At 27.1% G+C, this 13,541-nt stretch overlaps 4 protein-coding genes across 4 annotated transcripts; 1 reads left to right on the forward strand and 3 right to left on the reverse strand.

The window, feature by feature from the left end:
* Positions 1 to 668: 668 nt before the first annotated feature.
* On the reverse strand, positions 669 to 2,702 carry OCT59_009653 (uncharacterized protein). Its single transcript, XM_066133729.1, has 7 exons — positions 2,454 to 2,702; positions 2,287 to 2,388; positions 1,843 to 1,881; positions 1,660 to 1,765; positions 1,551 to 1,583; positions 1,304 to 1,479; positions 669 to 1,192 (listed from the first exon to the last, which is right to left on the reverse strand). The coding sequence occupies exons 2-6, from the start codon at positions 2,335 to 2,337 to the stop codon at positions 1,367 to 1,369; spliced, it is 342 nt and encodes a 113-aa protein (XP_066000143.1). The 5' UTR covers positions 2,338 to 2,388; positions 2,454 to 2,702; the 3' UTR covers positions 669 to 1,192; positions 1,304 to 1,366.
* A 4,661-nt stretch (positions 2,703 to 7,363) lies between these two features.
* OCT59_009654 (uncharacterized protein) lies at positions 7,364 to 8,958 on the reverse strand (the record flags this gene model as incomplete). Its single annotated transcript, XM_025322703.2, has 6 exons — positions 7,364 to 7,801; positions 7,866 to 8,156; positions 8,243 to 8,461; positions 8,530 to 8,649; positions 8,725 to 8,855; positions 8,931 to 8,958. The coding sequence occupies 6 exons, from the start codon at positions 8,956 to 8,958 to the stop codon at positions 7,658 to 7,660; spliced, it is 933 nt and encodes a 310-aa protein (XP_025165672.1). The 3' UTR covers positions 7,364 to 7,657.
* Positions 8,959 to 9,265: 307 nt separating this feature from the next.
* OCT59_009655 (uncharacterized protein) lies at positions 9,266 to 10,703 on the forward strand. Its single transcript, XM_025309670.2, has one exon. The coding sequence runs from the start codon at positions 9,341 to 9,343 to the stop codon at positions 10,538 to 10,540; it is 1,200 nt and encodes a 399-aa protein (XP_025165671.2). The 5' UTR covers positions 9,266 to 9,340; the 3' UTR covers positions 10,541 to 10,703.
* On the reverse strand, positions 10,593 to 13,493 carry OCT59_009656 (uncharacterized protein). Its single transcript, XM_066133731.1, has 10 exons — positions 13,368 to 13,493; positions 13,049 to 13,296; positions 12,901 to 12,969; positions 12,742 to 12,828; positions 12,562 to 12,673; positions 12,145 to 12,488; positions 11,694 to 12,074; positions 11,296 to 11,600; positions 10,999 to 11,232; positions 10,593 to 10,931 (listed from the first exon to the last, which is right to left on the reverse strand). Exons 1-10 carry the CDS (start codon positions 13,471 to 13,473, stop codon positions 10,808 to 10,810), a joined length of 2,010 nt encoding a protein of 669 aa, XP_066000144.1. The 5' UTR covers positions 13,474 to 13,493; the 3' UTR covers positions 10,593 to 10,807.
* Positions 13,494 to 13,541: the final 48 nt, after the last annotated feature.

Genomic DNA, 13,541 nt, shown 5'->3' on the forward strand with positions numbered 1-13,541 from the left:
TTGATTAACCCGCTATTCGTAAGACCAATCAAACTTCTACGATAAAATCCTATTAAACATTCGGAAATGGCAAAATCGAATGAATATATAGAGTTTTACATGGCAAGTCGATTATTTTGAAGAGGATTTATGCATAAAATTTACGAGGAGTATATTTTAAAATTTATAAAGTTAGATGCATTTTTTTTTGAAAAAAATAAAATAAATAAAATAAAATAAAAATAATAAAATAAGTAATTAAAAACCATTTTTTTTACTTCAAAATAAAAGCAATCAGCATGTTTCTTAAAAACGTGCGGTAATTATTACATTTAATCAAATACACTTGAACAATGATTTTTTATCTCATTATGAGACGTACAAATTAGATCACGTTGAAAACGCCTCATCTGTCTTTGTTACTGAAACTAGTAAACAATGTTGTGATACTTTATAAATTAATGATGATAAAAATATCCACAATAAAAATATTTTAAAATCTTTATAATTTTGGTTATGTACAATAATTTATAGCAGCCATAATCAATATATTAATTTAGATTAAATCAATTAAATCTTTTTTTTTGGGAACGGCCAAAAATATTACATAATTTAAATTTGAAATCATTGAATAAGCGTTCCATACTTCCATTACATCAAAAATGTGCCTGACGCGTCTATGCATAAGTAGATACGAAAATTACGTGCGCTTTAATCTCTGCAATCTCCAAAAAATCAAAATAATAATCTTCAAGAAAAATACGAAATATAATCTATAATTGTGTCATCTGTATAATGACGATTTGAAAATAGATTTCCCCATGCACACATGAAAACAAGTATCGACATTGGTTTTGTTTAGATCTATATTGAAAGGACATTACGTATATCTGAGTTTTTTTCAGTAATTAATAAATAGAATCTTACCTTATTAATTGCATCAAGAATTTTTATTGAAATTAGACAATAATGGATTAGAATTTTGATACCATAAAAAACACAAGCCATAATAATCCATAGCGATTACAATAGCAAAAATGACAATGCATGTCAATCTCCCCAGGTATCTATATCAAACTCCTTCTCTAACCAGGAACTCCCCTTTGTTCCACTCTGTTTGTATCTTAGCGAGCAGAAAACAGAGAACTGACATTGTGACTCTTTTTCTTCTTATATACTGGAAAGATCGCTATATATATATCGACTAAAGGTGCTGAAAATTTTCGTTATATTAGTCTGGAATTTTTTTTGCGTTTCTTACAGTCATTATGATCACATAAAACAGTTGCAACTAGCGTCGATTAATGTTATATGACTACTTTACCAGATTTCCAGATTTGATAAAGCAGAATTGGTATGCACAAATAGTCTATGATAAATAATTAATTTAACATTTAAAGGTTTCCCGCATAGATCTATATTCAATATTCATATTTGAATGCTGCTGACAACTTATTTGAATGCCGATGAAACCTTCAACGCAAGGAACACGCAAAATATCTAGAAGTATAATACAATTAGAAAAAAAAATAATGATACAATTCTGATTAAAGAAAAAAAATTTTACATACTGGAGAATGCTAAAGCACATAGGTCCCAAATTCCTAATTTATTTGTGAAGTTAAATTATTTTTTAATAAAGTAAGAATCAAAAAATTGACGCGCTGCAATAAGATTTACCATAATTGTGTAAAATTCCATTACGGAAAATTAGCACCATCCATGAGTTCATGTAAAAGTAGTATGAAGAAAAAGAAGAGGATAATGGCATTTTAGATGGATGAACCTTATGCAGTCGCGATAAGAATCATCCAATTTCATTTGAATAAATGAAAAAATAAACAATAAAAATAACATCAATACGGATCCAAGAAAAATATCAGCCATTTTGATACACCACGCCTTAGATAAATAAAACAAATATTATGTTAAAAACAAAATAAAATAATAAAGTAAAAATCAAATTCTGTCCTTTGAATTTTAATCATGAAGAATTACTTTAAAAAATAAAAAAGAAAGTAATTCATCAAAGTAAACAAAAAAAGTCTAAAAAGTTAATTTAATAAAGAAATTCTGAATACTAATGTCCCTATTCTTAAAGACAACAGCTGTAGTTTCTGTATCTGTACGTATACATATCTTGTGAATATTTGCAAATGATGACGTGAAAGTTTATGATGAATGAGAATCTTGATTTACGTATTACATATGGGCTTGATCGTGTTTCTTGTTATAACAGTTTGCTCGTTCTTGAATCTAAGCTCTAGCCGTCAGATAATTTAACCAAGTAAAAGATTTTGGTTATACCTGATTACTATCTATTCCTTTTTCTCTTGTTTGTTGATGGGAGTTTCCCATTTATTTGAGCATTTCTTTCCATTAACAATATTTGATAAATTATATCATAATCTAAAAATACACAGAAAATAGTTAAATAATTTTCTTCAACAACGTAACAAATTGATATTCCTTACATATTAGTGCTAACATTCTTTGCTTTATACAATTCCACAATAACATACCATAAATAATCAAGTCAAGACTAATTTATTGGTATTGTTAATACTTAATATACGGTTGATAAATACAAATTTTGAAACTTTGGCTAAATTTTAAAGTTAAAGAGCAAAAAATAGGGTTTTATTGGTATCGTATGAATCTTTGCAGTACGCGTAATAAAAAGCACATTTCATTAAATAACAAGCTTGACAAAAAAATTTAAAGGCAAAAAAATTTTACCAGTTTATGATCAGCATCACACAACAATCTCGTTCGGCCAACCAAATAAAAATATTATTCTTTATTTTTTTTTCTTATGTTTTTCGTTATAACAAAATTTTAAATTTGGAAACTAATTGTTAAAATAAGCCCTTTTGGACTAGCATTGCAATGTAGCAAAATTACCTAAACCATATATGAATTCGTAGTACTTTCGAATTCATCGGATTTTTTTTATGATTCAAAAGCGATCAGTGTTATGAATATGATAATAGGGTTTATCATAATCTGAGATTCCGGGATATTCGCGTTTCTGGATCAAAATCGGACCCGGAGTTGTTAAATATTACTGTATTTACGAATGTCCAAATATTTTCCCTTGTTTGTAATTTGGTCCCTTTTCCATTTTCTAACTTTTTCCCATCTTTTAATTCTGATTTTGTCTGTTTTCCCCAATTCATTTTGAATTCATTCCATTTTCCTCAACCTGCATCTAATTCCTTAGGGTCTTGTATATTAACTTTGACTTCATAAAGTTAACTTTTGTATTACTTTAGGTTACATAAGGTTACACAATCACCTGACTTACTATGCCATCTTTATTTATTTTTCTAATAAAGTTGAATATTTCATATTCCTATAATACTGTATTATTGAGTTTTATAATTATAGGGGTATTTTCTTTATTGAACATATTTTATTAGTAATACATATGAATTTTATATGTAAAACAGATTTATTTATTAAGAATATTATTGTATAATATATTTGTTGAACTTCTTTATCTCTTGGTAAGTAATACTAGTCAGTATTTTATTAGATTTTGTAATTCTAGCTAAGTGATCATCACTAACTACTAATGAACTTAAGTAATTAAAGTTTTGTATAAACTAGTTTAAGCTAAACTAGAATTTACTCAAAAAATTATATTAAACCAAACTAAGCTAAACTATAAATTTTTATAGTTTGGTTTAATATAAGTGGGTTATAATAATCTTTAGTTCAAATTAAAGTTGCCTGCCTAAACCTCTCCAAAATTCTACGATTAGTTTCTCCAAGATTTTACTATAGTTTTATTATAGTTTTGGCAAGATTTCGGCAGTTTCAGCATTTATAATAAGTTTCGTCAGGTTTCGCTTTTCTCCAGAGTTTCACCAACTTTTTAATAAGACTTTCATATAGTTTCGGCAAAGTTTCACTATTTCAGCATTTCGCCAACTTGCCAAAATCCTCTAGTTTCTCCAGCAACCTTAGTTCAAATCAAATAAGCTAAGCTAAGTTATTAAACAAATTTTTGCTTAAGTTAAATTAGATTTGAGTTAAATATATTTAAATTATTTAAATTGCAAAATATTATAGATAAGGATGCTTGCCAAAACTATTTTTTCAAAATTTTAGTTTAGTCAAAATTCAATTTGAAACTATTTTTTATAATAAACTTAATTGCTAAAACTGTTTTTATGTTTTTCTAAAACTAATTATAATTTAAAAGGTTTCGATTTACCAATTTTTTCATTAAAAATAAAGTTTTTGAGTTTCAGATTTTTGAATTTTATCATTAAATAAGTTTTAGGCAGCAATATTACTATAGTCACTCCCATATTAATAACAATAGATTAGTATTATATATAAGATGGATATGTATTGTATAAATAAATTTATTTTTTAATAATACCAATAGCAATAGATCATTATAAATATAATAAAATCTTTCAGAATTTTTTTTTTTTCTAATAATAGGTATAGTACGTATTGAAGTACTTACAGTGACCCTATTATAAGTTTTTCCAATCCTAATTTAATTGAATATTTCTTCACATTATCACCACTACTTGCAGAAATTACAATAGAAGAAACTGAAAATAATATTATAAAAACGCAAAATTTCTTTTGAAATTTATGTAACAATACTATTATATTTAATAGTAAATACCAATATATTGGTATCCAGAACATTTGATTATAAAATGAAAAAGTATTTAGCAATATCATTAGAAGACCAAGTTGATTACCTGTTTTGATAGTAAGTTCAATAGGAAGAATTTCTAATTCTAAGTCAAATTGCATGAGATTATTTGTGTACTCAAGTTATGAGCGTGGCTTTAGAATAGGCTTTCTCAGTAGCAGGACTAACAATTTTGCTATTGAGAAATAAACTGGATGCCAAAACAGCTAGAGCACATTGTATTTGAAAAGTTAAATTCGTGAAGTCATTTATTAATTAGTCATTTGGTGTATTCATTAATTGATATCTTTGAAATTATTGTATTAAAATTGCTACATAGTAATAAATCAAATTTTAAACTTTTAAAGGCACTAATATTTATTTTAAATGAGAATTTTTTATTAAATTAATTTAGTGAAGTTTGTATATTTCACTTTTACTTTATTTATAATTATAGTAAATAGATCAAAACGAAATAGATTAATTTATAATTTACTAAAACTTAAATAAATTTTTTTAATTATAAATCTAATTAAATGGGTTGTGAACTAAATTTTTTAAATATTAATCAGTCCAGTTCCAGTTTAATCTGATCTTAACTGAAAGGTCAGTCTTTTTAGAACTGGACTGAACTGAACTGAACTAATCTAACCTTAGTCTAAAAGAGTGTTTAAAAGAAAAAAATTAAAAAAGAAAAAGTAAAAGTATCAGATAATATTGCAAATATTATACATATTATTACTAAAAATATTATTAATGAAAATATAAATTTTTTTACTTTTCATTCTATTTTTCAAGAATTTATTTACATTCAAACTGAAAAACCAAATGGAACAAGATATCATCTAATATAAGATTAATTGATTAAAAAATATTATATTAAATATAAAAAAAATTTATATATTTTTTAAATTTAGATTTTTATATTAAGCTATATTTATATATAGTAGATTTGGTCATGTAGCTTATGATGCAATGAAAGCAATTATGTGTTTACTATTAATTTTTACACTCAAAAGCTATATTAATGAATGTGAGCAATGGCAAGATAAAATTACTTATCAGATGTTAGCTAGTTTAACAATAAACAAAATTTGGAAATATAGACAAGTGGGATTTTTTTCACATGATTCTTTTAAGATTCAAAAAAGTAAATTATAATCATTGTTAAATTTATAAATGAATTTTAATTAATTTTACTATAAAAATTTATATTCTTTAGGTTTTCTTTGAAACCAATGTGAAAATTGTTATATTGGTTATTTGGATTTTAAAAATGAAATGCAAGATTATCAAGTATTTGCTATACAATGTTAGCAAGAAATAGAATCAACATTAACAGAAAACAATTCTTTATATGATGAACAAAAATATGGACTTGCAACTCAAATTTATCAAATTGTTTGGCATTTAGTAACATATAACTTTACATTTTTTATATTATATTATAATATTAATAATATAATAGCATATTACTTAAACATATTAATTTTTAGTTTTATAGCAAAACTGGAATATGTAGGAATACATATAATTAGTTCAGTTTGTGATGGAACAGGAAAAAATAAAACTTATTAAAAAAGTTTTGATTGGTATATATCAAAATAGCAGGGCTCTAATTAGTTCAGTTTAGTTAATTTTTACAAAAACTGAAACTGAATCGAATTAATCGGTATCAGTATTAATGATTACTGAATACTGAAACCTATCAATTTTAGTAATTACTAATACCGATACCACTTGGTAATTACTAAAAACTAAACTGATTTACCAATTATTAGAAATAACATTTATTGCTTAGTTTTTTTATTTAAAAAATGATTAAAAAATACTGCAAAATGTTATAAAAAAATGTTTTACAAAGTTATAAAAATTCATCATGTATTGCATTGAACTTTGTATTTATTTTTTGCATATATTATTAATAAAGCAAGTTTTTTATATTTGTCACATAACATTAAATAATTTCTTTTATCAAAAAAAAAATGTTTATGCATCCTAACTAAAAAAAAATATCTTTTTTTTTATAAAATTCTTTATATATTAATTAATCTAATAAACCTAAAAGGTACTAATGTTTTAAGTACATGACTGAATGTACTGTTTCAGGGTTAAGACTTGTTCTATCATAGGTAATAATATCAGCAGCACTAGAAAAAATTCATTTAGAAAACACACTTGTTGCTATTTAATAAAAATATTTTTACAATAAAATAATTAAGATTACTCTAATAAAAAATATTGTAAAATTTATAATATAATTATTATAATGATAGCTAATTATTCAACATTTATTTTTATATTAAACTATATCTAATAACTATATAATATCTATAATTAAGATTTGATTTATACTTAACTGCATATAATAAATAATTATATATGATTGCATAGCATTTTACTATGGAAAATTAGATTTATCTTCAAGCTTTCTAGTGATCCCCTACTGTTTATTAGTTTTTGTTTAATATCTTCATTTTTAATTTTGTCAAATTTACATCCTTCATCTATATCAACTTTTCCAAGTTTCAAATCACCAGGATCTTTAATACTAAGTTTATTTTTATTTCTTTAAAGATAAACTTTTTGAGACTTGCAAACTCTATATTATAATTCTGGTAGTATTACCATCAATTTCAACAGGAAAAGCAAGATATTTCTGGTAAGTGATAAATTGGGTAAGTTTATTTTTTAATGCTTGTTTTGTTTAAGTTTGTTTATTTTTGTACTGTTACATAATTGATCACACCGATTAATGCTTTGATACGCTATTTAATTTACATTAATTAATTTTCTATAATGAAATTTAAAAATTTTTTTGGTAAACAGGTAAATTTGAAACTAATTCTTTATAACTCTACATTTTATATAAGATTCAGTATTTTTTGGCAATTGTACGATATGAATTATATATAATTGGTTCATAAAGTCCAACATAATATGTTTGTCAACCTAATAACTTATTATAATATAATATTCGTTTAATTAAAGTAAGTTATTACATTAATGAATCTGTTAATTATGATGGTCCAGTAAAAACTGGACCGCTCTATTAATATCATTATCGGATGTAAGCAAAGCTCGCGTGATAGCCTCCTGAGAACTTTGAGGAAACATAGCTCGCAAATCAGCGATATTTTCTTCATTAACGACTGGTTGCTATAAATAAAGGATAATTTATGAGAATAATTTTAAATTATTAAAATTAAAAGTTTCAACTTACTCGTGGTGTTACAATAGGCTGAGGTGGCTCTTGCGCAGGAACATGGCGCCTTGCTTGAGTTTGAGTTTGATTATGCTGAACTTCTTGCCCCCGATGGTCAAGTATAAGAAATGGTGAACGTCTAGATGATCTTGTTGACAATAAAGGTAATATAAACATTGAAGCGAATCGATTAAGAAATCCAGGAAAACGGAATTTATTCAGTCTCAAAAAACCACTCCTATATATGACGCCGGATAAAAGCCCACATACACTAGCGGCAATTGAAGATGGATATTGATAATAAAGGAACTAATATACAAGGAACTATAATAGTCAGAATACAATCATTTAAAAAGTCAATATTATAATAAATATTATATTAATTGTAAACTTACCGGTATAACACTCAAACAATTCACAACCCTATTACTTATATTTATACCAAATACTCGATATTGATAAGTATATGGAATCATTCTATAGTACTGATAAAGTGCTGCAAATATGAAACCATAAGGACCTGCAGGTATGAATTTCAAATGAAATTGCCTGCCAATTGCAAGTGTACCAACTTCCAGAATTGTCGATAATGCAGATGACACGAAAAAGAATGCCTGCACGCGTTGAAATTGTTAGTAGAATTCTAAAAATGTCAAAAACTTAATTACATTAATTCACATACCGCATATTTTGATGATCCAAATTGGCGTTCTATTATTCTAAGATGATATATTATTATACTCCCAAAGAAAAATTCACCCGATGTAGTTAAAACACTATGTGACGTTATTAATCGCCAAAACTAATATTAAAAAAAAAAGAATTAATAAAAATTTTATTTAGTTTGTAAAATATTTATAAAGAGGTTGTACTTTACTTCATGATTTGCAGTCAAGTTGGGTATAAGTTGCAAATGAAATAAAGATCTGCTGTCGAGCAAATATGCAACTAGCGAGCATCCTCCTATACAAAGTAAGAGACTTTTTGTTACGGGGGCATTGTGAAAACCTGTAGTAGTAAACAATTGATCGTTAGAACCAAAAAAAAAAATAGATAAATGAATATTTTAAATAATTAACTAACCTGATTGACTCCCGGGTGCTGTAGACATTATTTTCCTTATCGCATGTCAACAAAGGCGGATAAGAGATTTGACATACTCCGTTTTTCGTATTTAAAAAAAAAATAGGTTTATTAGACTTTTAAAGTAATCGAAATATAGTCCACTTGTATATCATACTAAAATGAGTAATGTCCAACATTCAAATGAATTTTCTTTGATTATCTGTTATTGGGTTATTGGGCATTCTATTTAATAAATCCTGATCCATTGTTTCCGATCCTACTTGAATAAAATATACGTGTAGTACAAAAGAATAAAATAAAACTGACGTTTACTAAATAGTCGAAACGATTATGGTTTAAATTTAATTTTTTGCGAGGTTTTTTTATGCTCGCGATTTAGTTTTAGACAAATGAACATTTAGTAATTGATGGAGAAAGATATTACAGAAGTACTTAAATACAACCGCGAGTTGCAAGCGAATCTACAAAAGAAAATTGCTGCTGTTGAAGCTGCTATTGCAAGGAATATTAACCTTCAAAATAAACTGAAGCACCTTAAAAATAACCAATTTTCTTCGGAAACTAAGACAAAAGATTTTGGTCCTCCATTTTTTGTAGATATTTATGGAAACACTCCACCTAAAAATGATGATATCCATTTAAGAGAACGTCCGAAGAAGTTTAAACCCATTAAGTGGATTCAACAAGAAAAGGATGCGTTGGCACAAGGTGTATATGACCAAAACTTTCGCAGAGAATGCTTAAAAGCTATGCAATCAAATCAACTTTTAGACACTGTTCTAGAAAAAGATTCTCAATATTTCCTTATTAATGTTGAAGGCTTGGATTGGTGTGAATTATCTAAACAATATGTTCAAAATAAGACACCTGAGGAATGTATAATACAATGGACAACTCATGAGCATCCTAGTATTAACAAAAGTGAATGGACCGCCGCAGAAACAAGAAAATTACGCCAAATTGCATCCCGTCATAATAATCGCAACTGGCAACGAATCGCAACGGAATTAAATACAAATCGTACAGCAGCAGATTGTTTTAAGCAATGGAATAAACAAACTAGCGGACCACGTAAATGGACAAAAGAAGAAGACGAAATATTAGCTCGTGCAGTTGATTTATATGGTGAAAAAAATTGGCAACAGATTGCAGGTTGCCTTGAGAATCGATCTGGACAACAATGTCTTCATCGTTGGACAAAGACAATGAATCCAGCTATACGACGTGGTAGATGGAAGTCCGAGGAGGATGAAGCTCTAAAAAATGCTGTTAACATGTATGGTGTTGGAAATTGGGTGAAGATCCAGAAATTTGTCTTAGGAAGAACTGATGTTCAATGTCGTGAACGTTGGATGAATGTCTTAAGCCCTTCTGTTAAAAAAGATCCCTGGACAGAAGAGGAAGATAAAGAATTAAAGAGATTAGTAGGGTTAATTGGCGTCGGTAAATGGTCTAAAATATCTGCTGAAATGAACGGCAGGACCGATAATCAGTGTTGGCGAAGATACAAGGTTTTAATAAAACAAGATGATGAAGGGGAATCTACAACAAATACTCCTAGTGAGAATGAAAGTGAAAAGAACTTGAAAGGGCAACATTCTTCGTAATACAATCCAATATTAATTTAAACTTTATACTGTTCAATTCTTTGATAAATTTAAATTAAAGAGTTGAATCACACGACTAAAGCACGCAAAACTAACATTATAATATTGAATTTAAAGAATGCACAATTTTCAATGAAATATATTACAATTTACAATATCCAAGATTAAGTAATAAAATATTTAAAAAATCACGCATGTTGTATTAATAAATAAATTCAACAAGAATGCTACAATGATACTTGAACGAATAGATGTTCACTAATGTTTTCACCATTTATTTCCCTTCTTTTTCTTCTTCTTGTTCTTATTATCACCAGATTTAGGTTTAGGTGGTGGTTGTTGGGATTGAGTGGATTGCGCCGTTGCTGTAGCTTGATTCTCGGATACAGCACTATAAAATAAATAAATAGTTTTATAATTTGACATTATAAGCAATAAATCCATCAAATAAACCTCACCTTTTCCCTATATTAGCACTTCCAGTACCACCAATACCACCACCGGCAACAGCAGTACCCTGAGAACCACCTTTCATTAATTGTTGTTTGCGTTTTCCTTTTGCTTTAAAGGAGGATCTTTCACGTTTAGGTATCCATCGCTCAGGATCTGGAGGTATGCTAGGATCATAACTCTTTGGTAGAAGAGGCTTTCTCTTTTTTTTCTTTTTATGAGTCTTTTGAGAAGGTCTATCACTAAATAATTAACGTAATTAACCAGCGCTTCTAAATATAAATTAAATTTGCCACGGAACTTACATTTTAGCATCAGTTTTCTTATAATAACTTTTCTTTACACCAGGTACAATCCTTTCAATAGAATCCACATCAATATCCATTGGAACAGTTCCTTCACCAGAATTAACTTCTGGTAAAGAACTCTCATATTGTTCCGCTTTTTCGATATCATAATGAGAATAAGCTGACACCAAACCTGCAATTGCTTGTGTATCTAATGGATCAACCTTAACAAGTTGTTCGTAATATTGTGCAGCTTCTTGATAATGACCTGTTTTAATTTTAAATGCTGCTGTTTGTTTAAGAATTAATGTACTTTCACTCGACTATGTTTGATGAGAAATACAAAAGAAATATAAATAATATCCAGTAAAGTATGTTAAAAGAAAAGACGTTTTAATTAGAAAAATCTAATTTACCGAAGAGTTATTTTTCCAAAAAGTGCCAGCATCTTCTAAGGTTTTAATAGCCTTTTCGTGCATTCCGGATTGTTCATAGAGCCAAACCAATAAACCAACATAACCAGGTTTATACCGTTCTTTATCTTCTTTAATAGTTAATAAATACTTTTCAAAAGTTTCTAATGCATTATTTGGGTTGGATGTTATTAATTGTAATTGCATCAACGCAAAATTTATGTGTAAAGATTCGGGTTTCAGTTTAGCAAATTCTTGTAAATCTGATATTGATTTGTTAATTTTTTTTTGTAAATATGATGTAGATGCTATTAATAAATACAAATCATCATTTTCTGGATAGATCTGTAATAATTTACGAGCTGAATCTTGACATGCCGCATACTATAAAGAAAAGATGAGTTACCAAAAGAAATACAATGTTTTTTTTAAAAAAAACACTCGACTTGCTTGCCTTATGCATGTATAACGAAAGTAACGCTTCATTCATAGCAATTACACGTTTCTGTCCTCTAAATAACTTAGTATCTAAATGTTTTGAACTTGCAATTCTTAATTTTCTTGCGGAATCAAATAATTCAGAATCTTTCTTAGCAGCTACTAAATTGTTTGATGCAATTGCGGATACTGTGGTATCCATTCCTTTTGCTTTAAGAATATTTTGATAAATTTCAATTGCTTCTGAAATTCTTCCTTGTAATTGATAAACATATCCTAATTGTGTGTTAATTGTTCCCAATTCTATTTCTATCTTATCTTCTGTATAATCTTCTGATAAAAGTGATTTCTTACATATATCTGCCAAAGGAAAAAAATAAAGTATAAGAGGTAGGTAGTTTAAGCGAAAAGAAAAAAGAATTGTTATATATACTTTTGGCCATGTTAAACAATTTTTCGGCTTTTTTATAATCTTTTTGGCCAATATATGTACAAGCTGTATTGTAAGCTAACTCATAAGTGTTAAGTGAGTCTGTCATCGCATACTAAATATGAAAAGAAAATTAAAATTATAAAAATCAAAACCAATTATATAAAATAACTTCACACTCACCTTCTCATCCAAATGACCATCTGAAAACAGTAAAGCTGCTTTAGCAGCATTGAAATTAGTAAGAATGTCATTATAAACATCATCATTCTACAAATAAAGTATTATAACAAATGTTATTGCAACCACATTGTTTTGGAAAATATTATAATTCCTTAGTACCTTATTGGCTTCTTGTAGTAACGCATAATAAATCTCAATAGAAGTATTGTAATCTTCGGTTTTATATGCCTATTAATTACCCAATTTAATTGTACATAAAAAAAACTTTTCAAATTTACAATTTCACTTACGAATAAAAAAAACACACCATTTGAGCTTCCAAGTGTCTTAAATTTAATTCACTATTATTCCCTGATTTATTTTTCCTTAGTAAATTTAATAATTCATCAAATTTATTTAGTCTATAGAGACAATAGGCTTCTTCTGATTTTAATTTATCAAAATCAGAAAAATTCTTGTGTAAAATATCTAATGCATTTTGATATTTTCCTAATCTTATATATGATACTACTTTACAATGTAATGCATCTTTGTCTTCTGGATTTGATTGAAGAACTATATCAAAAAAGTTTTAATTAAAAAATATTATTAATTAATTAGTATTAAGCGAAAATAATTATTATTACTTTTATCAAGGGATCTGAGAGCTTTTGTATATTCCTCTTGGTTAACAAGTCTTTCAACGTCCTTGAATAATTGTGTAATAGTAGCTTCTTTATCTTGTGTGGTCATTTCTTCATATATCTAACCATAAAAAAAACCATTTAATGATCGAGTGATTTAATATCCAGATAAATTTC

This window comes from Rhizophagus irregularis, chromosome 17, assembly GCF_026210795.1.
Source record: "Rhizophagus irregularis chromosome 17, complete sequence".
Lineage (NCBI taxonomy): Eukaryota > Fungi > Glomeromycota > Glomeromycetes > Glomerales > Glomeraceae > Rhizophagus > Rhizophagus irregularis.

What these genes read in the sequence shown, in the direction of transcription:
- OCT59_009653 (XM_066133729.1), bottom strand. Translation starts at nt 2,337, where the DNA reads ATGGGAAACTCCCATCAACAAACAAGAGAAAAAGGAATAGATAGTAAT. An exon ending in CTGATATTTTTCTTGGATCC is followed by an intron (nt 1,766 to 1,842) that starts GTATTGATGTTA and finishes CGACTGCATAAG; the next exon opens with GTTCATCCATCTAAAATGCC. An exon ending in TGGAATTTTACACAATTATG is followed by an intron (nt 1,584 to 1,659) that starts GTAAATCTTATT and finishes CAAATAAATTAG; the next exon opens with GAATTTGGGACCTATGTGCT.
- OCT59_009655 (XM_025309670.2), top strand. Translation starts at nt 9,341, where the DNA reads ATGGAGAAAGATATTACAGAAGTACTTAAATACAACCGCGAGTTGCAA.
- OCT59_009656 (XM_066133731.1), bottom strand. Translation starts at nt 13,473, where the DNA reads ATGACCACACAAGATAAAGAAGCTACTATTACACAATTATTCAAGGAC. An exon ending in GACACTTGGAAGCTCAAATG is followed by an intron (nt 12,970 to 13,048) that starts GTGTGTTTTTTT and finishes GGTAATTAATAG; the next exon opens with GCATATAAAACCGAAGATTA. An exon ending in TTTGGAAAAATAACTCTTCG is followed by an intron (nt 11,601 to 11,693) that starts GTAAATTAGATT and finishes CATCAAACATAG; the next exon opens with TCGAGTGAAAGTACATTAAT.